The 23,026-nt window shown below is 43.5% G+C and overlaps 1 protein-coding gene and 12 non-coding genes across 13 annotated transcripts in view; 1 reads left to right on the top strand and 12 right to left on the bottom strand.

Moving 5' to 3' along the window:
- Window positions 1–3,755: 3,755 nt before the first annotated feature.
- trnaf-gaa (transfer RNA phenylalanine (anticodon GAA)) lies at window positions 3,756–3,828 on the bottom strand. The gene has a single exon. It is a non-coding gene; the product is annotated as a tRNA-Phe (tRNA).
- A 1,907-nt stretch (window positions 3,829–5,735) lies between these two features.
- On the bottom strand, window positions 5,736–5,808 carry trnaf-gaa (transfer RNA phenylalanine (anticodon GAA)). The gene has a single exon. It is a non-coding gene; the product is annotated as a tRNA-Phe (tRNA).
- A 702-nt stretch (window positions 5,809–6,510) lies between these two features.
- trnaf-gaa (transfer RNA phenylalanine (anticodon GAA)) lies at window positions 6,511–6,583 on the bottom strand. The gene has a single exon. It is a non-coding gene; the product is annotated as a tRNA-Phe (tRNA).
- Window positions 6,584–7,160: 577 nt separating this feature from the next.
- trnaf-gaa (transfer RNA phenylalanine (anticodon GAA)) lies at window positions 7,161–7,233 on the bottom strand. Its single transcript has one exon. It is a non-coding gene; the product is annotated as a tRNA-Phe (tRNA).
- Window positions 7,234–7,612: 379 nt separating this feature from the next.
- trnaf-gaa (transfer RNA phenylalanine (anticodon GAA)) lies at window positions 7,613–7,685 on the bottom strand. The gene has a single exon. It is a non-coding gene; the product is annotated as a tRNA-Phe (tRNA).
- Window positions 7,686–9,610: 1,925 nt separating this feature from the next.
- On the bottom strand, window positions 9,611–9,683 carry trnaf-gaa (transfer RNA phenylalanine (anticodon GAA)). Its single transcript has one exon. It is a non-coding gene; the product is annotated as a tRNA-Phe (tRNA).
- A 576-nt stretch (window positions 9,684–10,259) lies between these two features.
- On the bottom strand, window positions 10,260–10,332 carry trnaf-gaa (transfer RNA phenylalanine (anticodon GAA)). The gene has a single exon. It is a non-coding gene; the product is annotated as a tRNA-Phe (tRNA).
- Window positions 10,333–10,716: 384 nt separating this feature from the next.
- Window positions 10,717–10,789, bottom strand: trnaf-gaa (transfer RNA phenylalanine (anticodon GAA)). Its single transcript has one exon. It is a non-coding gene; the product is annotated as a tRNA-Phe (tRNA).
- Window positions 10,790–11,615: 826 nt separating this feature from the next.
- trnaf-gaa (transfer RNA phenylalanine (anticodon GAA)) lies at window positions 11,616–11,688 on the bottom strand. The gene has a single exon. It is a non-coding gene; the product is annotated as a tRNA-Phe (tRNA).
- Window positions 11,689–12,891: 1,203 nt separating this feature from the next.
- trnaf-gaa (transfer RNA phenylalanine (anticodon GAA)) lies at window positions 12,892–12,964 on the bottom strand. Its single transcript has one exon. It is a non-coding gene; the product is annotated as a tRNA-Phe (tRNA).
- A 387-nt stretch (window positions 12,965–13,351) lies between these two features.
- trnaf-gaa (transfer RNA phenylalanine (anticodon GAA)) lies at window positions 13,352–13,424 on the bottom strand. The gene has a single exon. It is a non-coding gene; the product is annotated as a tRNA-Phe (tRNA).
- A 386-nt stretch (window positions 13,425–13,810) lies between these two features.
- On the bottom strand, window positions 13,811–13,883 carry trnaf-gaa (transfer RNA phenylalanine (anticodon GAA)). The gene has a single exon. It is a non-coding gene; the product is annotated as a tRNA-Phe (tRNA).
- Window positions 13,884–16,375: 2,492 nt separating this feature from the next.
- Window positions 16,376–23,026, top strand: part of fam184aa (family with sequence similarity 184 member Aa) — a 51,271-nt gene continuing 44,620 nt past the window's right edge. The window contains exon 1 of the mRNA XM_078243846.1: window positions 16,376–16,613. Coding sequence (XP_078099972.1) covers window positions 16,449–16,613 — 165 coding nt within the window. The 5' untranslated portion in view covers window positions 16,376–16,448. The remainder of the gene's footprint in view (window positions 16,614–23,026) is intronic.

Below are 23,026 nucleotides of genomic sequence, written 5' to 3'. Positions count from 1 at the left end.
TCATTGATCATACATTTATTCATCAGTCAGAGTATCAACATGACTTCAAGTGTCCTTAATCCTCTTTAAGCACTTTGGAGGAGTTTGTATTTTAAAAATTGTTCTGAGTGAACAATTCACATATAAAAAAAAACTGCTGCTGAAATCCATTGCGCACCATGACATTAAGGGATTATTCAAAAGTACTCACGGGTGCCATCGAAACGAGTGGCTATGGTATCCAAGAAGGTGTTTTGAGGCGCGATCAGACCCCGCATCACTGGCATCCGAGAGCGGGTCGAGCTCGAGCCGCGTCTCTCCCGCCGCTCAGAGCCTTGGCTCTCGCCGGCGGTGGCCACGAAACCCGGCAAAAACCTGGACGAGGTCCCCGGCGCTCCTCCTAACCCCTGGAGGAGGGCGCCGAGCCGAGACACCCGGGACTCCACGGTCCAAATCTGACCACCGACCACCGAGCAGGTGATCCCAGTTAAGATGAGTAGAGAGAAGCCGCTGGAGGCTGGAGGGGAGAGGACAGAGGGATGGAGGGACCACGGCGAGGATGGTCACATTTACGCACGGGTGTACTGCATTGCAATCCCCCTCTTCCCCTTCCCTCTCTCTTTTCTCTTTCATCTACCAGCGCACCAATCTCTCTCTCTCTCTCTCTCTCTCTCTCTCTCTCTCTCTCTCTCTCTCTCTCTCTCTCTCTCTCACCTCTCATCCTTTCATGTTGTCATGGATGCCTATTTAAATGAAAGTGGTATATTGTCTCCAGCTCTGTCTGCCATGTTTCACACTTGAAGCTGCAAAATTAATAATTGGGTCAGGATGGACAAACGATAAGTAAAACATGTCTCTGTGGAATTATTATAATGAATATTGTGAATAATTCATTCATTCACATGTGAAATGATAACAACAAAAAACATGTGATAAACATGTGAAATGTGTTCATATGCGCTTCTTACAGCCCTCTGAAAGACTGGAGACCTATCAGATGTAGCCATCTCTCATCAATGTGAGCTGGGAAGGCTGATATAGATAATGGATGGATGGATGGGTGGATGGATGGATGGGTAAAGAGAATGCATCCCCTCCAATCAATAGATGCTCTGTGTCTAACTGCTCCTGTTTGTGGCATCTTGCACAGGCTTATAAAGTCCTGAAAGTGTTCATTTCCCCACACCTGTAAATAGAAAACCAAAACCAGTACCAGTTGTAAAAATGTATTGTTGTAAGGATGCTGCTGTGTTCTGTGATGCAGTGATGCTGAGCTCAAGAAAAGTTTCCCTAAGGGGACAATTAAGTATATCTCATCTTATCTCAAAGCATCCCAGCATGCTGTTTGTTACAGGTAATCTGTTTGCGGCGTTTGTTCCCACTGTCACTACATTTAACACACACTGTTCTATCCTTTCATAACTTATAAAAGCTCCATGTGCACTTGGCAATTGGATCTGTTAGTTAACTCATAGTAACCTCGTCGCTTCAAGCCTCCAGGAGTCATTCAAGCACAACAAATTGGATAGAAAAACACTTTATTTATTTCCTGAGCTACTTTTTTTCTAGACGTGTTCACACTTGGTTGCCCTAGGGCTGCATCAGGATTCCCCCAACGGTCCCAGTGGTGGAGAGTAAGTATACCTTTTCTTCAATGTGTACTTTGTCCTCCACTACTATATTAGTCAAAAAAGTGAGAAAACAAAGCAGTTGAGTCAACAATGAGTTAAAGCTTGTGTAGCATTGCATCACTGCTTCTAGCAAAGCACACTCATTGTAGGAAAGATCGACCCAGAGCTACTGTCTGCAGATAAAACTAACCTCTAAATTAAGCCGTCCACACCTGCCAGTGCCGCCGCCAGTGAAGTGGTGAACTCCTCATTAAACCGTTGCAGCAGAATGCTGTCAATCAAATGAGGGGATGCAAGAAGAAGGGAGGATTGGGTGGGTGGTGGTGGTCATAATGCAGTGGCAGGGAGAAAAATGACTAGTAGCCAGTTAAAAAAAAAAATGGATTCTTGCAATTTGGTCATCATGTTAAAAGAAGAGATGTAATGTTATGTTGGTCCTATTCACCATCACTGAAGTAGAGGCCTGAGTAGTATTAGTAAGGAAATACTGTCCTCTACAGGACATGAAGAGCAAGTAAAGCAAAATCTAAAGTATCATAAGGGGCAATCGCCATCTAAAATGTCACTTAGGGCCTACTAAAACATGTTGATGCTTTTTTTAATTACAATTAAAAAAATGTAATATAACCTGCATCAGTTTTAGAAGGCCTATTAGACATATTAGTCATGAATACAGTACTTGTTAGGCCATTAAGGGACTTTTTTTTATTAGATTTTTTCAATAAGTCAAACTGCTTTCAGAACCAAAAGTGTTATTAAGATTTGTAATGCCCTTATCAGTAGGGCTGAGTACCGAATTAGATACTTTTAAGGCACCGACCGAATTGCCTTCCCCCAGCTGCACCCAAAGGGAGACTCCATCCCGTCTGAGAATAGGATTGTCAGGATTGATTGATTGTTATTTGTTGTCAAGCTTTATCCAGTTTGATGGCCTCATGTAACTCATTGAAGTGACAAGTGATAAGTATTTGTGGTGTAAGTTTGCTATCAAAATGCTTTAGGTCCATCTTCAACAAAACAAAGTTATTGGACTGTATAACACAATATTCTTATGCACTGCAGAATAATATTGTGATATTTTAGAACTGAAGTGAGGGGACTAATCATAGGACTTTGGAAATAGGTCTTGGTTTGTGTGAAATGTTTGCTCTTTCCTGCAACGACACCTCGGTCAAAGCAAGGCTCCTAATGTAATACATAGTATCGGTATTATTGCTGGAGCACACCAGTACATTCACAAAATACTCAGCAAATATCTTGGATATCTCAAACTCTCAACATGTAAAACTGAAATGGGTGCATAGCACTACCAAAAAGTAAGAAAATATAATTTTTGTGATTTGGGTGGACTATCTATCTATAAATTGCAGGAACGTCTGTCTGTCTGTGTGTTATGCGGATTTCAAACTTGACAGGTGTCTTGTTACGGGCACGAGTAAGTGTGATGCCAGTTTGACGTTGTTTGGAAAAGACATGCAAAAGATATTGTTAAATATATAGGTAAAAGAAGCACACATTGGCTTTTGCCGCTCTAGCCGCTGGCCACTCCCCCGCTCACAATGAGGACCAGAGACAGAGAGCAGCGGAGCTTTGGCAGCTAAAATTTGACATACACCTCACACCAACAAAAATGTGCAAAGTTGCTCTACTTTGGACTGTCTTTGACTTTGAATAAACAAATCCCAAATTTAAGGACGTTTCAAAATCGCACAAATGCAAAGCACAACCAGCTAGAGACAACAAATGGCATGTACATACACGTGTCCGTGTTTGGGGGGTAACCTGCACAGGTAACTTGTGCAGGTAACCTGCATTACACCTGACAAAAGGACAGACATTTCAGAAAACAGCAACTTTCCAGATACCATTAGGGGGATGTTCAAGGGAAAACAAAAACTGCTGCTGCAGAGAGAGACAGAAATGGCCCAGCAGAGCTGCTCCAAGGTCCTTCCACATTGGCCAGAACCACTGCCGCAACGTTCCGTCATCAACTCCCTGTGGACAGTGTCTCCGTCCAGTCATCCATTTAGTAAACAAACAACCAACGGTAAAACACGTGGGCTCCAACGGAACATCATAGGGAATGTAGTTATACACCCAACCAGCATTTCTAGCCACGTGTCTCCTAAAACACTGATCCAATGCTGCTGAAACCCAGGATTGAACCAGGGACCTTTAGATCTTCAGTCTAACGCTCTCCCAAATGAGCTATTTTGGCACAAAGGCATGGAGTTTGGTGCCTGTCAGGCAGAAAAGAAAACACTTGAAAAAAATTACATTCATTTCAGAAGTCAGCAACTTTCCACATACCATTAGGGGGATGTTCACGGAAAAACAAAAAACTTCAACTGTTGCTGCAGAGAGAGACAGAAATGGCCCAACAGAGCTGCTCCAAGGTCTTTCCACATTGGGCACAACCACTGCCGCATCGTTCTGTCATCAACAGAAAACACTTGAAAAAAATGACATTCATTTCAGAAGACGGCAACTTTCCACATACCTTTGGGGTTATGTTCGTTGGAATAACGCAAAACGTTACCTGCTGCTGCAGAGAGACAGTAATGGCCCAACAGAGCTGCTCCAAGGTCCTTCCACATTGGCCAGAACCACTGCCGCAACGTTCTGTCATCAACAGAAAAGAAAACACTTGAAAAAAATGACAGACATTGCAGAAAACAGCAACTTTCCACATACCATTAGAGGGATGTTCACGGAAAAACAAAAAACTTCAACTGTTGCTGCAGAGAGAGACAGAAATGGCCCAACAGAGCTGCTCCAAGGTCTTTCCACATTGGGCAGAACAACTGCCGCAACGTTCCGTCATCAACTCCCTGTGGACAGTGTCTCCGTCCAGTCATCCATTTAGTAAACAAACAACCAACGGTAAAACACGTGGGCTCCAACGGAACACGATAGGGAATGTAGTTATACACCCAACCAGCATTTCTAGCCATGTGTCTCCTAAAACACTGATCCAATGCTGCCGAAACCCGGGACCTTTAGATCTTCAGTCTAACGCTCTCCCAACTGAGCTATTTCGGCACAAAAGCATGAACTTTGGTGCCTGTCAGGCAGAAAACACTTGAAAAAAAATGACATTCATTTCAGAAGTCAGCAACTTTCCACATACCTTTGGGGTTATGTTCGTTGGAATAACGCAAAACGTTACCTGCTGCTGCAGAGAGACAGAAATGGCCCAACAGAGCTGCTCCAAGGTCCTTCCACATTGGCCAGAACCACTGCCGCAACGTTCCGTCATCAACTCCCTGTGGACAGTGTCTCCGTCCAGTCATCCATTTAGTAAACAAACAACCAACGGTAAAACACAGTCTAACGCTCTCCCAACTGAGCTATTTCGGCACAAAAGCATGAAGTTTGGTGCCTGTCAGGCAGAAAAGAAAACACTTGAAAAAAATGACAGACATTGCAGAAAACAGCAACTTTCCACATACCATTAGGGGGATGTTCACGGAAAAACAAAAAACTTCAACTATTGCTGCAGAGAGAGACAGAAATGGCCCAACAGAGCTGCTCCAAGGTCTTTCCACATTGGGCAGAACCACTGCCGCATCGTTCTGTCATCAACAGAAAAGAAAACACTTGAAAAACATGACATTCATTTCAGAAGACGGCAACTTTCCACATACCTTTGGGGTTATGTTCGTTGGAATAATGCAAAACGTTACCTGCTGCTGCAGAGAGAGACAGAAATGGCCCAAAAGAGCTGCTCCAAGGTCTTTCCACATTGGGCACAACCACTGCCGCATCGTTCTGTCATCAACAGAAAACACTTGAAAAAAATGACAGACATTGCAGAAAACAGCAACTTTCCACATACCATTAGAGGGATGTTCACGGAAAAACAAAAAACTTCAACTGTTGCTGCAGAGAGAGACAGAAATGGCCCACCAGAGCTGCTCCAAGGTCTTTCCACATTGGGCAGAACAACTGCCGCAACGTTCCGTCATCAACTCCCTGTGGACAGTGTCTCCGTCCAGTCATCCATTTAGTAAACAAACAACCAACGGTAAAACACTTGGGCTCCAACGGAACACCATAGGGAATGTAGTTATACACCCAACCAGCATTTCTAGCCATGTGTCTCCTAAAACACTGATCCAATGCTGCCGAAACCCAGGAATGAACCAGGGACCTTCAGATCTTCAGTCTAACGCTCTCCCAACTGAGCTATTTCGGCACAAAATCATGAAGTTTGGTGCCTGTCAGGCAGAAAAGAAAACACTTGAAAAAAAATGACATTCATTTCAGAAGTCAGCAACTTTCCACATACCTTTGGGGTTATGTTCGTTGGAATAACGCAAAACGTTACCTGCTGCTGCAGAGAGACAGAAATGGCCCAACAGAGCTGCTCCAAGGTCCTTCCACATTGGCCAGAACCACTGCCGCAACGTTCCGTCATCAACTCCCTGTGGACAGTGTCTCCGTCCAGTCATCCATTTAGTAAACAAACAACCAACGGTAAAACACAGTCTAACGCTCTCCCAACTGAGCTATTTCGGCACAAAAGCATGAAGTTTGGTGCCTGTCAGGCAGAAAAGAAAACACTTGAAAAACATGACAGACATTGCAGAAAACAGCAACTTTCCACATACCATTAGGGGGATGTTCACGGAAAAACAAAAAACTTCAACTGTTGCTGCAGAGAGAGACAGAAATGGCCCACCAGAGCTGCTCCAAGGTCTTTCCACATTGGGCAGAACCACTGCCGCATCGTTCTGTCATCAACTCCCTGTGGAAAGTGTCTCCGTCCAGTCATCCATTTAGTAAACAAACAACCAACGGTAAAACACGTGGGCTCCAACGGAACACCATAGGGAATGTAGTTATACACCCAACCAGCATTTCTAGCCATGTGTCTCCTAAAACAATGATCCAATGCTGCCGAAACCCAGGAATGAACCAGGGACCTTGGGATCTTCAGTCTAACGCTCTCCCAACTGAGCTATTTCGGCACAAAAGCATGAAGTTTGGTGCCTGTCAGGCAGAAAAGAAAACACTTGAAAAACATGACAGACATTGCAGAAAACAGCAACTTTCCACATACCATTAGGGGGATGTTCACGGAAAAACAAAAAACTTCAACTGTTGCTGCAGAGAGAGACAGAAATGGCCCCACAGAGCTGCTCCAAGGTCTTTCCACATTGGGCCAGAACCACTGCCGCAACGTTCTGTCATCAACAGAAAAAGAAAACACTTGAAAAACATGACATTCATTTCAGAAGACGGCAACTTTCCACATACCTTTGGGGTTATGTTCGTTGGAATAACGCAAAACGTTACCTGCTGCTGCAGAGAGACACAGAAATGGCCCAACAAAGCTGCTCCAAGGTCCTTCCACATTGGCCAGAACCACTGCCGCAACGTTCCGTCATCAACTCCCTGTGGACAGTGTCTCCGTCCAGTCATCCATTTAGTAAACAAACAACCAACGGTAAAACACGTGGGCTCCAACGGAACACCATAGGGAATGTAGTTATACACCCAACCAGCATTTCTAGCCATGTGTCTCCTAAAACAATGATCCAATGCTGCCGAAACCCGGGATTGAACCAGTGACCTTCAGATCTTCAGTCTAACACTCTCCCAACTGAGCTATTTCGGCACAAAATCATGAAGTTTGGTGCCTGTCAGGCAGAAAAGAAAACACTTGAAAAAAAATGACATTCATTTCAGAAGACAGCAACTTTCCACATACCTTTGGGGTTATGTTCGTTGGAATAACGCAAAACGTTACCTGCTGCTGCAGAGAGACAGAAATGGCCCAGCAGAGCTGCTCCGAGGTCCTTCCACATTGGCCAGAACCACTGCCGCAACGTTCCGTCATCAACTCCCTGTGGACAGTGTCTCCGTCCAGTCATCCATTTAGTAAACAAACAACCAACGGTAAAACACTTGGGCTCCAACGGAACACCATAGGGAATGTAGTTATACACCCAACCAGCATTTCTAGCCATGTGTCTCCTAAAACACTGATCTAATGCTGCCGAAACCCAGGATTGAACCAGGTACCTTTAGATTTTCAGTTTAACACTCTCCCAACTGAACTATTTCGGCACAAAAGCATGAACTTTGGTGCCTGTCAGGCAGAAAACACTTGAAAAAAATGACATTCATTTCAGAAGTCAGCAACTTTCCACATACCTTTGGGGTTATGTTCGTTGGAATAACGCAAAACGTTACCTGCTGCTGCAGAGAGACAGTAATGGCCCAACAGAGCTGCTCCAAGGTCCTTCCACATTGGCCAGAACCACTGCCGCAACGTTCTGTCATCAACAGAAAAGAAAACACTTGAAAAAAATGACAGACATTGCAGAAAACAGCAACTTTCCACATACCATTAGGGGGATGTTCACGGAAAAACAAAAAACTTCAACTGTTGCTGCAGAGAGAGACAGAAATTGCCCACCAGAGCTGCTCCAAGGTCTTTCCACATTGGGCAGAACCACTGCCGCATCGTTCTGTCATCAACAGAAAAGAAAACACTTGAAAAAAATGACAGACATTGCAGAAAACGGCAACTTTCCACATACCTTTGGGGTTATGTTCGTTGGAATAACGCAAAACGTTACCTGCTGCTGCAGAGAGACAGAAATGGCCCAGCAGAGCTGCTCCAAGGTCCTTCCACATTGGGCAGAACAACTGCCGCAACGTTCCGTCATCAACTCCCTGTGGACAGTGTCTCCGTCCAGTCCACGGAACACCATAGGGAATGTAGTTATACACCCAACCAGCATTTCTAGCCATGTGTCTCCTAAAACACTGATCCAATGCTGCCGAAACCCGGGACCTTTAGATCTTCAGTCTAACGCTCTCCCAGCTGAGCTATTTCGGCACAAAAGCATGAAGTTTGGTGCCTGTCAGGCAGAAAAGAAAACACTTGAAAAAAATTACATTCATTTCAGAAGTCAGCAACTTTCCACATACCTTTGGGGGCATGTTCGTGAGAATAACGCAAAACGTTACCTGCTGCTGCAGAGAGACACAGAAATGGCCCAACAGAGCTGCTCCAAGGTCTTTCCACATTGGGCAGAACAACTGCCGCAACGTTCTGTCATCAACTCCCTGTGGACAGTGTCTCCGTCCAGTCATCCATTTAGTAAACAAACAACCAACGGTAAAACACGTGGGCTCCAACGGAACACCATAGGGAATGTAGTTATACACCCAACCAGCATTTCTAGCCATGTGTCTCCTAAAACACTGATCCAATGCTGCCGAAACCCGGGACCTTTAGATCTTCAGTCTAACGCTCTCCCAACTGAGCTATTTCGGCACAAAAGCATGAAGTTTGGTGCCTGTCAGGCAGAAAAGAAAACACTTGAAAAAAAATGACATTCATTTCAGAAGTCAGCAACTTTCCACATACCTTTGGGGGTTATGTTCGTTGGAATAACGCAAAACGTTACCTGCTGCTGCAGAGAGACAGAAATGGCCCAACAGAGCTGCTCCAAGGTCTTTCCACATTGGGCAGAACAACTGCCGCAACGTTCCGTCATCAACTCCCTGTGGACAGTGTCTCCGTCCAGTCATCCATTTAGTAAACAAACAACCAACGGTAAAACACAGTCTAACTCTCTCCCCAACTGAGCTATTTCGGCACAAAAGCATGAAGTTTGGTGCCTGTCAGGCAGAAAAGAAAACACTTGAAAAAAATGACAGACATTGCAGAAAACAGCAACTTTCCACATACCATTAGGGGGATGTTCACTGAAAAAACAAAAAAACTTCAACTGTTGCTGCAGAGAGAGACAGAAATGGCCCACCAGAGCTGCTCCAAGGTCTTTCCACATTGGCCAGAACAACTGCCGCAACGTTCCGTCATCAACTCCCTGTGGACAGTGTCTCCGTCCAGTCATCCATTTAGTAAACAAACAACCGACGGTAAAACACGTGGGCTCCAACGGAACACCATAGGGAATGTAGTTATACACCCAACCAGCATTTCTAGCCATGTGTCTCCTAAAACACTGATCCAATGCTGCCGAAACCCAGGATTGAACCAGGGACCTTCAGATCTTCAGTCTAACGCTCTCCCAACTGAGCTATTTCGGCACAAAATCATGAAGTTTGGTGCCTGTCAGGCAGAAAAGAAAACACTTGAAAAAAAATGACAGACATTGCAGAAAACAGCAACTTTCCACATACCATTAGGGGGGATGTTCACGGAAAAACAAAAAACTTCAACTGTTGCTGCAGAGAGACAGTAATGGCCCAACAGAGCTGCTCCAAGGTCCTTCCACATTGGCCAGAACCACTGCCGCAACGTTCTGTCATCAACAGAAAAGAAAACACTTGAAAAAAATGACATTCATTTCAGAAGACGGCAACTTTCCACATACCTTTGGGGTTATGTTCGTTGGAATAACGCAAAACGTTACCTGCTGCTGCAGAGAGACAGAAATGGCCCAGCAGAGCTGCTCCAAGGTCCTTCCACATTGGCCAGAACCACTGCCGCAACGTTCCGTCATCAACTCCCTGTGGACAGTGTCTCCGTCCAGTCATCCATTTAGTAAACAAACAAACCAAAACGGTAAAACACGTGGGCTCCAACGGAACACCATAGGGAATGTAGTTATACACCCAACCAGCATTTCTAGCCATGTGTCTCCTAAAACACTGATCCAACGCTGCCGAAACCCGGGATTGAACCAGGGACCTTCAGATCTTCAGTCTAACACTCTCCCAACTGAGCTATTTCGGCACAAAAGCATGAAGTTTGGTGCCTGTCAGGCAGAAAAGAAAACACTTGAAAAAAAATGACATTCATTTCAGAAGTCAGCAACTTTCCACATACCTTTGGGGGTTATGTTCGTTGGAATAACGCAAAACGTTACCTGCTGCTGCAGAGAGACACAGAAATGGCCCAGCAGAGCTGCTCCAAGGTCCTTTCCACATTGGGCCAGAACCACTGCCGCAACGTTCCGTCATCAACTCCCTGTGGACAGTGTCTCCGTCCAGTCATCCATTTAGTAAACAAACAACCGACGGTAAAACACGTGGGCTCCAACGGAACACCATAGGGAATGTAGTTATACACCCAACCAGCATTTCTAGCCATGTGTCTCCTAAAACACTGATCCAATGCTGCCGAAACCCGGGATTGAACCAGGGACCTTTAGATCTTCAGTCTAACGCTCTCCCAACTGAGCTATTTCGGCACAAAAGCATGAAGTTTGGTGCCTGTCAGGCAGAGAAAACACTTGAAAAAAAATGACATTCATTTCAGAAGTCAGCAACTTTCCACATACCTTTGGGGGTTATGTTCGTTGGAATAACGCAAAACGTTACCTGCTGCTGCAGAGAGACACAGAAATGGCCCAGCAGAGCTGCTCCAAGGTCCTTCCACATTGGCAGAACAACTGCCGCAACGTTCCGTCATCAACTCCCTGTGGACAGTGTCTCCGTCCAGTCATCCATTTAGTAAACAAACAACCAACGGTAAAACACTTGGGCTCCAACGGAACACCATAGGGAATGTAGTTATACACCCAACCAGCATTTCTAGCCATGTGTCTCCTAAAACACTGATCCAATGCTGCCAAAACCCGGGATTGACGAGGGGACCTTTAGATCTTCAGTCTAACGCGCTCCCAACTGAGCTATTTCGGCACAAAAGCATGAAGTTTGGTGCCTGTCAGGCAGAAAACACTTGAAAAAAATGACATTCATTTCAGAAGTCAGCAACTTTCCACATACCTTTGGGGGCATGTTCGTGAGAATAACGCAAAACGTTACCTGCTGCTGCAGAGAGACACAGAAATGTCCCAGCAGAGCTGCTCCAAGGTCTTTCCACATTGGGCAGAACCACTGCCGCAACGTTCTGTCATCAACTCCCTGTGGACAGTGTCTCCGTACAGTCATCCATTTAGTAAACAAACAACCAACGGTAAAACACTTGGGCTCCAACGGAACACCATAGGGAATGTAGTTATACACCCAACCAGCATTTCTAGCCATGTGTCTCCTAAAACAATGATCCAATGCTGCCGAAACCCGGGATTGAACCAGTGACCTTCAGATCTTCAGTCTAACGCTCTCCCAACTGAGCTATTTCGGCACAAAAGCATGAAGTTTGGTGCCTGTCAGGCAGAAAAGAAAACACTTGAAAAAAATGACAGACATTGCAGAAAACAGCAACTTTCCACATACCATTAGGGGGATGTTCACGGAAAAACAAAAAACTTCAACTGTTGCTGCAGAGAGAGACAGAAATGGCCCAACAGAGCTGCTCCAAGGTCTTTCCACATTGGGCACAACCACTGCCGCATCGTTCTGTCATCAACAGAAAAGAAAACACTTGAAAAACATGACATTCATTTCAGAAGACGGCAACTTTCCACATACCTTTGGGGTTATGTTCGTTGGAATAACGCAAAACGTTACCTGCTGCTGCAGAGAGACACAGAAATGGCCCAACAAAGCTGCTCCAAGGTCCTTCCACATTGGCCAGAACCACTGCCGCAACGTTCCGTCATCAACTCCCTGTGGACAGTGTCTCCGTCCAGTCATCCATTTAGTAAACAAACAACCAACGGTAAAACACGTGGGCTCCAACGGAACACCATAGGGAATGTAGTTATACACCCAACCAGCATTTCTAGCCATGTGTCTCCTAAAATACTGATCCAATGCTGCCGAAACCCGGGACCTTTAGATCTTCAGTCTAACACTCTCCCAACTGAGCTATTTCAGCGCAAAAGCATGAAAATTGGTGCCCGTCAGGCAGAAAACACTTGAAAAAAATGACATTCATTTCAGAAGTCAGCAACTTTCCACATACCTTTGGGGTTATGTTCGTTGGAATAACGCAAAACGTTACCTGCTGCTGCAGAGAGACAGAAATGGCCCAACAGAGCTGCTCCAAGGTCCTTCCACATTGGCCAGAACCACTGCCGCAACGTTCTGTCATCAACAGAAAAGAAAACACTTGAAAAAAATGACAGACATTGCAGAAAACAGCAACTTTCCACATACCTTAGGGGGATGTTCACGGAAAAACAAAAAACTTCAACTGTTGCTGCAGAGAGAGACAGAAATGGCCCAACAGAGCTGCTCCAAGGTCCTTCCACATTGGCCAGAACCACTGCCGCAACGTTCCGTCATCAACTCCCTGTGGACAGTGTCTCCGTCCAGTCATCCATTTAGTAAACAAACAACCAACGGTAAAACACGTGGGCTCCAACGGAACACCATAGGGAATGTAGTTATACACCCAACCAGCATTTCTAGCCATGTGTCTCCTAAAACACTGATCCAATGCTGCCGAAACCCGGGATTGAACCAGGGACCTTTAGATCTTCAGTCTAACACTCTCCCAACTGAGCTATTTCGGCACAAAATCATGAAGTTTGGTGCCTGTCAGGCAGAAAAGAAAACACTTGAAAAAAAATGACATTCATTTCAGAAGTCAGCAACTTTCCACATACCTTTAGGGGGGTTATGTTCGCTGGAAATAAACGCAAAAACGTCACCTGCTGCTGCAGAGAGACACAGAAATGGCCCAGCAGAGCTGCTCCAAGGTCCTTCCACATTGGCCAGAACCACTGCCGCAACGTTCCGTCATCAACTCCCTGTGGACAGTGTCTCCGTCCAGTCATCCATTTAGTAAACAAACAACCAACGGTAAAACACGTGGGCTCCAACGGAACACCATAGGGAATGTAGTTATACACCCAACCAGCATTTCTAGCCATGTGTCTCCTAAAACACTGATCCAATGCTGCCGAAACCCGGGATTGAACCAGGGACCTTTAGATCTTCAGTCTAACGCTCTCCCAACTGAGCTATTTCGGCACAAAAGCATGAAGTTTGGTGCCTGTCAGGCAGAAAAGAAAACACTTGAAAAAAAATGACATTCATTTCAGAAAGACAGCAACTTTCCACATACCATTTGGGGGGCATGTTCGTGGGAATAACGCAAAAACGTTCACCTGCTGCTGCAGAGAGAGACAGAAATGGCCCAGCAGAGCTGCTCCAAGGTCTTTCCACATTGGGCAGAACCACTGCCGCAACGTTCCGTCATCAACTCCCTGTGGACAGTGTCTCCGTCCAGTCATCCATTTAGTAAACAAACAACCAACGGTAAAACACGTGGGCTCCAACGGAACACCATAGGGAATGTAGTTATACACCCAACCAGCATTTCTAGCCATGTGTCTCCTAAAACACTGATCCAATGCTGCCGAAACCCGGGATTGAACCAGGGACCTTTAGATCTTCAGTCTAACGCTCTCCCAACTGAGCTATTTCGGCACAAAAGCATGAAGTTTGGTGCCTGTCAGGCAGAAAAGAAAACACTTGAAAAAAAATGACATTCATTTCAGAAAGACAGCAACTTTCCACATACCTTTGGGGGCATGTTCGTGGGAATAACGCAAAAACGTTACCTGCTGCTGCAGAGAGACACAGAAATGGCCCAGCAGAGCTGCTCCAAGGTCTTTCCACATTGGGCAGAACCACTGCCGCAACGTTCCGTCATCAACTCCCTGTGGACAGTGTCTCCGTCCAGTCATCCATTTAGTAAACAAACAACCAACGGTAAAACACGTGGGCTCCAACGGAACACCATAGGGAATGTAGTTATACACCCAACCAGCATTTCTAGCCATGTGTCTCCTAAAACACTGATCCAATGCTGCCGAAACCCGGGACCTTTAGATCTTCAGTCTAACGCTCTCCCAACTGAGCTATTTCGGCACAAAAGCATGAAGTTTGGTGCCTGTCAGGCAGAAAAGAAAACACTTGAAAAAAATTACAGACATTGCAGAAAACAGCAACTTTCCACATACCATTAGGGGGATGTTCACGGAAAAACAAAAAACTTCAACTATTGCTGCAGAGAGAGACAGAAATGGCCCACCAGAGCTGCTCCAAGGTCTTTCCACATTGGGCAGAACAACTGCCGCAACGTTCTGTCATCAACAGAAAAGAAAACACTTGAAAAAACATGACATTCATTTCAGAAAGACAGCAACTTTCCACATACCATTTGGGGGGTTATGTTCACTGGGAATAACGAAAAACGTCAACTGTTGCTGCAGAGAGACACAGAAATGGCCCAACAGAGCTGCTCCAAGGTCTTTCCACATTGGGCAGAACCACTGCCGCAACGTTCCGTCATCAACTCCCTGTGGACAGTGTCTCCGTCCAGTCATCCATTTAGTAAACAAACAACCAACGGTAAAACACGTGGGCTCCAACGGAACACCATAGGGAATGTAGTTATACACCCAACCAGCATTTCTAGCCATGTGTCTCCTAAAACACTTTCACTTTCAGCAAAAAGCACAGGATGTTGTGGCCGTTACGAGGAAAACAAGACATCTCGAAAAAATGACATTCATTTTAGAAGTCAGCAACTTTCCATATACATGTTCGGGGGCATGTTCGTGGGAATAATACATATACATATACACATATACTCACAAACACCCGGTGCTATCTGGTTCATGTCAAATGCTTGAATTTGCCCAGACTTTTGAAACGGTTAATTATTCAAGGCAATTTCTTTGGATTAAAGTAAATCCAAAGAAAACTGTTCAAAGTTATTTTTTGTGGATTATCCACAGTATCTGGGACATTGTTATGATATAAGATGTTGCATTTTTCAAATGTAATTTTTTAAATGCTGTTAGTAGCATGAACAAAACTTCACTCGCCTCCACCATAATGGAGCGGAGGCAGGAATCTCATAGATTTATTTATATCAAACTGGTCTCAAGAAATTGTCTCATAAACCAAAAACATCCCTGTAAACACCAATACAAGCAGGTGAGAATATGTTTAAGACGCAGCAAGCCCTTACTTCATTTTTGATGTTCTACTGATTGGATGAACTGATTCTTTAATAATGATGTTGCAGTTCAGGCATTCTACCCGCAGATGTCAGTGCAGGATAAGTCACTGCTTCAGCTTCTCCACAGTGATGTAATGCAATATTCAAAAGTGTGAATGAAGAGCAGCAGCATTTCCCCATACATTTACAATTTTTAAGCCAAAGCTACATTCTCATTTCATATATTGCAGCCTGTTTATTTGTAAGTTTCTGACTAACTACTACGATTTCAAACAGTTCAAACCTTATCTTCCTCTTATAATAATACGTGCCTTTACTTACTATCAGTTGCAGCATAGTTTCAGGACTGCAATTTAAGACAATTAAATCAGACAATTTAAAAACAATAAAATACCTAACAATAATACGAGATAAAAACAATATTAATATTTAAATAGATAAAACATGTCGGAAATATAACAGTGCGCATTCGCCTTCATTCGCGTCACATATTAGCTCACAACATTAACTCCACTAGTTATCAATTTATACAGCAGACAATAACTTTCAATGTTATAGCGCACATATGAATTAGTGTGAAGCTCTCAGCTCTGTTTGTCCAAACTATTAGCCTATTTCCAACAGCTTTAAATGTATTGTTGTACACCTCGTGAGGCTAAAAGGATGACACCTCTTGGCTAGCTGTTATCTGCCTTTAATTAAACATTTTAACAGCCACAGATGAAGAAGTCAAAGAAAGAGAAAGCGGCGTTCCAGCCATAGACAGCCAACTGAACCTGCCATTGGCTGAGCATCTGGCGCGCGTCTCCGCCTCTCTCATCACTCCGAGGGCTCGCGCCCGTTGCGGATGCTTGAGACGGGACGGTCTCGCGACTCGCTGTGTCCCTGCTCCCCATCTTTCTCCGTCGCTGAAACGGAAGATTAACTACAAACACAACAATGAGAGGATTTAACGCGTAGCAGCCGCTGCTCCATTTCATTTAAGTTGAAAGCGTCGTGTTTGGGTTTATTTCCCCGTGAAAATGGCGACGGGTTCAGGCTGGCAGCCTCCGTACAACACCTCGACTTGCAGCACCAAATATACCCCCTCTTCAACGTCCAGCATGTTTTACGACGGGACTTTGACGCTTGAATACACTCAAGACCTGCATTTGAAGATGAGCAAGAAGATAGCACAACTGACCAAGGTGTGTAGGTGTGAATGCATGATGTAGGATGGAGTGGACAAGTCATTTAGAGCAGGTCGGGATGTGGATGGAGTGGTGCTGTGGAGAGGATTGTGCTGGTGCTGGTGTGTCATTTGTAAACATGCTGATGAGGTAGGATGTGGTAGTATTTTATGGTATTTTAAACATGTACTTTGGTGCAGGTCAGGAGGTTTGATGCTAATGTCAGATGTGTTGGTATTTTGGAGCAGGTCTGATGATATTCCACTGCTCTGCATGCTTGCAGGGTTCATAGGTCACCATTGAATACTCAGGCAAGGTTTGTTTTTGATGCTAATAATATGTAGTGGTAGCTATTTAGCAATATGTTTGAGGACGTGAATTCTATGCAAGACTTCGCCTACCTAGAAAGAATTTGTATTCTCCAGTGATCTTACTACTCTGTGCAGGCTGGTAGTATACTGTAACTACTCTGCATGTACTCTGCCTGCAAAAAAACAGTGACCACACTGTATTTCATGAGTGATTACACTGATGGCTGATAGTTTTCCAGATGTATTACTGTACATTTTTTTTTACCTTTTAACAAACCAATGTTTAACCTGTGCATGTTTTTCTGCACTCACAGGGCTGCCATTGCCAAGGGCCGAGGGAAGTTATGTAATCTCGGAGCGATGCAGGGATTTGGCAGAGCTGCTTCTTTGTAGTCCACCTGAAACCAGTGTAGGATACAGGGGACACTATGTCGCCCTGTAGTGGAAGATTTAAGGTGGCAGCTACAGTTTACAACATCTAGGCTATAGTGGAAGGGTGGATAAAAATTTATATAAAACAGATTATACGATCATGCTGTACAGGGGGAGACAAAAGCAGAGAGTAGAGGACAGAAGATTTTACATAACAGGCATGGTGATACTATGCCAGTACAGAATTAGACACTGTGTACACTACAGAAGAATAAGATGTACAAATACACAACACTGCACATAGATTGCAACTGTGGATATCCAGATTATAATGCAGCAGTTGATTAAAATGGTTTGTAGTTGTGGAGAGATTGTGGTGGAATTAAGGTCCACAAACAACAGATGTAACACTTTGAAGGCAGTCCAAGAATGTGTTTTGACCCTAATAGGTTCACTGGAACTTTGCTGTGTTTAGTTAGTATGTTCTCATTGTGTTACTGTTCACTTGGATGTTCTGCTCCTTATACCAAAGAAATGCAGGTTAGGTGAACTCCAGCATCACTGTGATAGATCTGACAACCTTTCCAGGGTATTTCTTGCCCAGTGCATGCTGGGAGAGCATGCATCCGTAACCCATGAGCCTGAACCGAATAAGCACATGTAGAAATTGGATGGATGGATGGTTGGAATCCACAATCATTGATCCAAATGAGAACAATACATTCATCAGAACACTAAAATTCACAAAGACAGAATTGGGACCTACTATCAACTAGAGCTGGGCAATATATTGATATTATATCTATATCGTGATATGAGTGTTGTCTCTTCCTGGTTATTACAGTAAAGTGATGTCATTTTCTGAACTTACCAGACTGTTGTAACTGTTCTATTATATGCCTTTACCCACTTAGTCATTATATTCACGTGCACATTACTGATGCATATTTATCACAAATCTCATTGTGTAAATATTTAGTGAAAGCACCAATAGTCAACACTACAATATCGTTGCGGTATCGATATCGAGGTATTTGGTCAAAAATATTGTGATATTTGATTGATTTGATATGACAACCGTACTATCAACCGCAAGTTAACTGACCCTCTACCACAGAGACCTGCTAGTCAAACTCAATATCCAATCTTTGGTTTTATATTGTCATAACGTTGCTGATTGGATATTTAAATATATTTGTAGCTGTCTGTCTGTCTGCATGCAGCTTAGTCTAGTAAGATACTTTCAGTTATAATAATCAATGCAAACATGGCCCCCGTGGTCAGAGGCAGAAACAAGGAAAGAGCTGCCACTCTCCTGAATGTGAGTGGCTATGTTTCTGCTAAAGTTGCTCCAATAGTTGTGTCATATTGCTCCGTGATGAGATTAGAATAGGTGGATGGTGTTGTAGCATACAAGCGTACAGGTTGTCAGTAGGTTTGCAGATTCACATTTAAGAAGCTGGAATCAGATAATTTGTACTTTTTTCACAAAGAAAAATTCTCAAACTGATCAAAATAGATGGCGATTAATTTAATAGTTGACAACTAATGGATTAATCGATTAATCTTTGCAGCTCTAGATGTAGCGATAGGTGGCGGTCAAGTTTAGATCCCTAGCTGAACGGGTCACAGTGAAGTGTGTGACTGCAGGTAATGCATTGTTTCCTTTAATAATTGTCATGTAGCTATGCTTTGAGGTAGAGCAGGTAGAAAGTAGGACCTTTTCTAGTTTTAGAACATGTAAGAACCTTCCTTGCCTTGGATATGTTTAAAGGAAGCACACCTAAGGACATTTTACATTACCTTGTAACATCAGCAAAGAGATGAATTCAACTCAAAGCCCTGAAAAATGAAATGAATGGTGGACAGAAGCTCCTATTTAAACAGAAAGTTTGCTGAAATGAATCAAGGACACTTAAAAACCAACACATCTAACTTATTCAACAGTGACTTTGACTTTGATTTTTGGATACATTTTCTGTCACATAGCTTCATTTTCAATACCAGCCAGCATTAGGGCACGCTTGTTTTCTCAGAACAGTCCAAACCACAAATATGTCCAGTGTGCTGTCACCTAAGACAAAAGACAAGCAGCACACCCTCACAATTGAGACATTTAAGCCAGAGAAGGTTTTTTTAAACTTATAATTAATCATAAGAAAGTAGTTGAGGATTCATTTTCTGTTAATTGACTAATTGATTAACCGACTAATTGTTCCAGGTTTACAACCAACTGGACTTTTATTACTCTCCTGCCTGCAAGCAACATAAATGTATGACCCAGGATCAGCCCGTTACTGTCACGATGGTGCAGTAGATGGTCTGCTCTGTTCTGATTGAGACTCTGATTACATGCAATCTGTGGAGGGGTCTGTAGCTGCAAATATTTAAACAAGACATCTTGGATTTTTGCCTTTCATACCATTACATTATTTTGAAGAGTTAGTACAGTGCCATATGGATGGCATATTCTGTGTGTATATAATATTTATTAATACTCCTGATGTCAGAGCTACCATCATCTCTCAGTAAAGATGGAACACTTCTGCATTTCAGACACCTTTACTTCACGAACCTGCGGAGGGCCTTGAATAGCTTTAGTCAACTTCTCAGTTGTTTTACACTTACAGTAGCAGGTGGAGCTATTGGTTGTTGCAGATGGAAGAGAAGAAAGTGCATGTTTGTGTTTGATTTGCAGCTCGTAGTGTAAAAGCGTGGTTACGGTTCAAATGCAGTGATCAGTTATTATAGTGGCTCCACAGCTGGACAGCGAGCCTCTCTGCATTGGAGAAGGAAATTCAGCTAAAAGAAGCTGGAGAATCAAGTTGTTTTCGTCCTCACAGCTCCAAAAATCCTTTGTTATCCTAAAATCCTCTATTATATATGTATTCTTTAACAATGTTTTTATTGATTTTTCATTTTGTACATTTTTAACAGCCCCCCCTCTCTCCACGGACATACATCGCACCATATTCTTGATCCAAGCACCAAATGTAAGAGCTGGAGCACATTTACAAGAAGGCTTTATCTTGTAATATTGACCACATATTTGATATTTAAACAGTTAAGTGATTGCTTAAATTTAGTGACACCCTAACATTCGTTGTACTGAAATTATAGCAGTTGTGCGTTTGGCTCATATATTGTAGACTCCTCCCTCTCTAATGGTTGATGAGAAATATTTGCTGGGATACTTGCTGGAAGGTCGCAGCATCTCCTCGACTTTCCCAAGTTTAGCTCCCAAAATAAGAACCCAGATTGAGGCCAAGTAAGGTACAGTAAATGCTGTTGTGTGCAATATGGCGTCAGTATTTGTGCGGCTCCTATTTTTAGGCTTTATTCTTTACATTAAATGGCATGAAGATTATTGAATGTAATGGGGTTTGAGAAACAGTTTTTTTTATAGAGCTGGATCAGAAGATGTTTGCTTCACCATGTCTTAGTTTGTACCCTGCTCTTTTCTGAATATCACAGAAAACACTTTTGGTGTTTTCTCTATCAGAGAGTCTCAGTGTGCTCTTTGTTCTTGCCTGCTGTGTTTGCGAATGTGGTTGTGATATGGTGTAGTGATGCTCAGGGAGGAATGCAAGCGTCCTTGGCGCGTCGGAGCAGCACAACAACGAAAAGGAGGAACAGATGCAAAGTGCTTTTACACCATGACTAGAAGGACAAAGTAAATGCACTGTGTGCTTCAGCAGCGGCTAATTGGTAACAGAGACTGTGTTGCCACTTCATGAAGTGTCTGGTGAAGGAAAACAGTAGACTAAAAGCTCAAATGCCGAGGGATCCCGTTAAGACTACAGCACGTCTGAGAATAAGACTTTCATTAATCCTTTAATTAGTGAATATGATGGTAATCCTCTGAAAATGATGAAGGCAGAGCAACAGGGTTTTGCCAGAGCCAAATGCTGCTGCAGTTCTACTCCAGACATCAATGGCCTCTATTCTGTAGTTCAATCAATAGTGATCGCCTCTACAAAATGTCCTCCAGCCTCAGAAACGTTCCTCTTGGGTGCCCTGTTGTCATTTTCACCATCACCCCTCATTCGTCCTGCACAAAGCAGCTTCATATTTGACATATTGGTGGTAAAAGGACTCAGACTATAATTCCAGTTGATAATAAGCCTTTTGATGACAATTTGCTATTGGCCAGTAGGGGTGTGACGAGACACTCCGCTCACGAGACGAAACGCGATGTCAGGTTCACGAGAACGAGACAAGATTTGAACACTATTTTTAAAGAAAACTTCAATGACGGAATATGACTGGAAAAAATTGTCTTTTACTCAATCGAAAGACACAAAATGAAAAACGAGCACTGTGGAAGGTTTTGCCAATGACTGGCTTCTCTCCTGTATAACTAACCCTTTCAGACCTAATAACTGCTGCGTTTCCACCGGGAATCCAAAATGCTGCCACACAAACAATTTAAAATTTGCGGGTAGGGTTGGGTACAGTTCACATTTTTACCGATACCGGTACCTGAAATTTGGTGCCGCTACCCAACGGTACCTTGTTCCGGTACTTTCCCCTCTGTAATAACAAAAAAAAGTTCTCGAGCGCTGGTCACACCTCCATTCCAACCGTCATTTGTCCACCTCTGTAATACAGCAGACACAGTGCAGTTTGATTGATTGCATAGACTTCATCATTGCTCATTAATTCTAATGATACATTTGAATGAGACTCCTCTGGGAGATTTTAGTGTGCCATAATGGTTTAACATTCCTTTCCTTCTGACAGGAATACAATTATGCAGTAAGAAAGTTTATCTTTGTTATCTTTTTTAATATTCTAGGCAAGAATCATCATTCTTTTAAAGACTTTGAAAAATGATACCCAATAGTGGCACATTTGTTTAATATAAGTGATTGTATGCAATTATTCATTATTCATCTGTGCAGCTTTGCTCACTCTCCCGAAGAAGCTCCTTTTAGGTCAGGGGAAACGAAGGAGCTCAGGGGAAATCATATGATTCAGAGGCAGCACACTGTAGGTCATCAAGCCAATAGAGCGGGCAAAGGAGATTCACGATAAATGTCTTACTGCTCACTGAATGACTGATTGTAACTGTAGTAGCTGCAGGCTGTTGTGTTGCCTTCTGGCTTGGTTTTATTGGAGCGTCGGGCTGGAAAACTCTCCCATGATGCCCACAGCACAGAAGAGAGGAAGAAGCTATTTGCTGTCACTCCTTTCGTTTTCTTTTATTGTAAATGTCATATCTAGGGATGCACATACGCATGCTCTGCTGCACTTTCATGTGTATGCTCACTGGGCAGGTGCTCAGTTAGTTGTTACAAATCTACTGTATACAGTATAATGTTCTCATCTCTGTGGGGGAGAATTGTTAAACAAAACTGCCACATTTATGATGGCTGGATGCTTCTCTGCTACTGCCAATGTTAATCAGCTTGTTATGGTTGTCAGGTTGCACCAATCTGGTCGACAGATGCCAATTAAGAGTGTCAAAACAGCTCCAGCTCCAGCGCAGTGGAAGCAACATTTGCATTTTAACACACTGAAATAGGGTGTAAACTCCGTAGTGTCGCAATCTACAACAGCTCCACCGCCCTGGCTGTAAACCTTTCGCTTCTGCGAAGGACAACAATGTGCATAAAGTTACAGATTTGAGTTTTAAAGTTGACCATTTTCCTGTCAAGAAAACCAAGTTTTGACGACGTCTTCCAGAATGTCATTGTTGTGAGGGTGGATAAGCCTCTGAAAAAGTATTAAACCACAGGACATTAA

Source organism: Sander vitreus, chromosome 24, assembly GCF_031162955.1.
Source record: "Sander vitreus isolate 19-12246 chromosome 24, sanVit1, whole genome shotgun sequence".
NCBI lineage: Eukaryota > Metazoa > Chordata > Actinopteri > Perciformes > Percidae > Sander > Sander vitreus.
Note: the sequence above shows the minus strand (reverse complement) of the source record. Positions and strands in the feature narration are given on the sequence as shown.